The following is a 2,500-nucleotide window of genomic DNA, read 5'->3' on the forward strand; positions in this document are numbered from 1 at the left end:
GGCGTGAGCGTGGCGTTTCTGTTGCGTCTCAGCTGCGTGGCGTTCTCTGTGTTTTTACACACCAGAAACGTGTCTGACGCGGCGCTGCTGCTGCTGCTGCTGCTGCTAGCCTTGTCTGTTCACATGTATGTTTCCCATAAACATAAACATAAATATATTCTGATCTGATTAAGACAACGTCGGCAGGATTGACGGCAAAATAGGCTACGGAATATTTCCTTCTGTATTGACAGATGCAATATTAGAAACATGAAATGACATTTATATCAAAACCTCGACTTTCAAACACCAACATGTCATTTATTAATATGTATTTGTGTCTAAATGACATATGAACATCTTTTCCTATTCTCTGTTGCCTGGAAACGCTTCCAACACGCTTGTGTGTCGCATGAAAAATAGACGTCAGTCCTATTTCTAGCATGCATGCGTTTCCGGCTCGAGCCTCGCCTGAGACGTGCGTGTCACGCAGGCAGTGTGCACGCTCTAACCTGTTACCATGGGAGCCGAAATAAAAACGGACACGCCATGCAGCTGACGCGCTCAGGCCTCGCAGCTGACACCCTCACGCCACACGCTCACGCCACGCAGCTGACACGCTCACGCCACACAGCTGACACCCTCACGCCACACGCTCACGCCACGCAGCTGACACGCTCACGCCACGCAGCTGACACGCTCACGCCACACAGCTGACACGCTCACGCCACACAGCTGACAGCCCACACGCCACGCCACACAGCTGACATGCTCACGCCACGCAGCTGACAGCGCTACAGCTGCTCACGCCACACAGCTGACACGCTCAGCTGCTCACGCCACACAGCTGACACGCTCACGCCACACAGCTGACACGCTCACGCCACACAGCTGACACGCTCACACCACACAGCTGACACGCTCACGCCACACAGCTGACACGCTCAGGCCTCGCAGCTGACACCCTCACGCCACACGCTCACGCCACACAGCTGACACGCTCACGCCACGCAGCTGACACGCTCACGCCACACAGCTGACACGCTCAGCTGCTCACGCCACACAGCTGACACGCTCACGCCACACAGCTGACATGCTCACGCCACGCAGCTGACACGCTCACTCCACACAGCTGACACGCTCAGCTGCTCACGCCACGCAGGTGACAGGCTCACGCTACACAGCTGACACACTCAGCTGCTCACGCCACACAGCTGACACACCCACGCCACGCAGGTGACAGGCTCACGCCACACAGCTGACACGCACAGCTGCTCACGCCACACAGCTGACACACCCACGCCACGCAGGTGACAGGCTCACGCCACACAGCTGACACACTCAGCTGCTCACGCCACACAGCTGACAGCTGACAGAGGACAGACCTCTCAGACACCAATATTCAGCTGAATCTGAAGCCCAATCCTGGATTCAGGGCATCCCTGCTTTAAAATGGACGCCTCTCTGAAATGTTTGTCTCTCTTTCTTCTTTCTCAGCACTCGGACCGAACCGTACCCGTCCTCATCATTGGGATCCTTGTCTTCCTGCCTGGAATCTACCACCTACGGATAGCTTACTATGCATCGAGGGGTTACCGGGGCTACTCCTACGACGATATCCCCGACTTTGACGACTGAAACGCCACAGTCTTCCTTCCAGTCTTCCTGTACTTAACGTATACTCGTACTCGTAGCAGCAGTGACGTCACCCATGCCATTGGCATTTTGGCCATCGCTATCCTGTTTAGTATTTTAACGGATGTGACGATCGACGATCTGTGAATTCATCTAAATCTGAATGATTTGGATTTTAATGTTGTGAGGTTATATGACAGCCTGCTGTTAGGAAGCCCAGTCAGTATCAGACGTTGTTTGATTTGCATATTTGTTTTGTTAGCTTGATAAATGAATTAAACTTTATGTTAAAGAGTATTTTTTATTTGTTATATTATTTGTATCATTTAGATAATCTAAACTGAGTAACCCCACCAGACTCCATGTAAATAATCAGGACTTTTAGCGTATAGAGTCATAGAGCATATTTCCACATGTAAAAGGGTGAATTAAGGGTTTATTTCAACCAAACCAGAGTGGTGATTGTTGGAACAGTGGAAAGATGAACCAAGACGGCTTTTGATAGTTTTATTTAGTTTCTGTCCACTTTGAAAGAAGTGTGTTTTACGATGATAAAAGTCCTGATTATTTACATGGAGTCTGGTGGGTTTGGTGATGTTGATTTCGGGGCTGTTTCATGTTAAACTAAAAGGATCTTCCTCTTTAACTAAAAGGTCTATCTCTGTAGGGATCCTTTCATAATGTTGTCAGACACTTAGAATAATAATCTGAGTCTGTCAGCAGCAACAACAGAACTTTTAGTGGACGGGAATTGAAGGTAACTGCTCGTTAACGTTACATTGCAGCTTGTTTCTTTTGGACCAGTTTCAAAGATTGTTGTTCCCATCAGTCACTTTGACACAATGTGTGTGCGTGCGCTAGGAAAACACTACTCATTGTAATAGTG

At 49.3% G+C, this 2,500-nt stretch overlaps 1 protein-coding gene across 1 annotated transcript in view; it reads left to right on the top strand.

Annotated features, from left to right (window-relative positions):
* tmem230b (transmembrane protein 230b) overlaps nt 1–1,911 on the top strand; it is a 5,541-nt gene extending 3,630 nt beyond the window's left edge. Inside the window, exon 3 of the mRNA XM_078251673.1 lies at nt 1,477–1,911. Within this exon, the coding sequence (XP_078107799.1) occupies nt 1,477–1,617 (141 nt within the window). The 3' untranslated portion in view covers nt 1,618–1,911. The remainder of the gene's footprint in view (nt 1–1,476) is intronic.
* Nucleotides 1,912–2,500: the final 589 nt, after the last annotated feature.

The sequence above is a fragment of the Sander vitreus genome, chromosome 5 (genome assembly GCF_031162955.1).
Source record: "Sander vitreus isolate 19-12246 chromosome 5, sanVit1, whole genome shotgun sequence".
In the NCBI taxonomy this organism is placed as follows: Eukaryota; Metazoa; Chordata; class Actinopteri; order Perciformes; family Percidae; genus Sander; species Sander vitreus.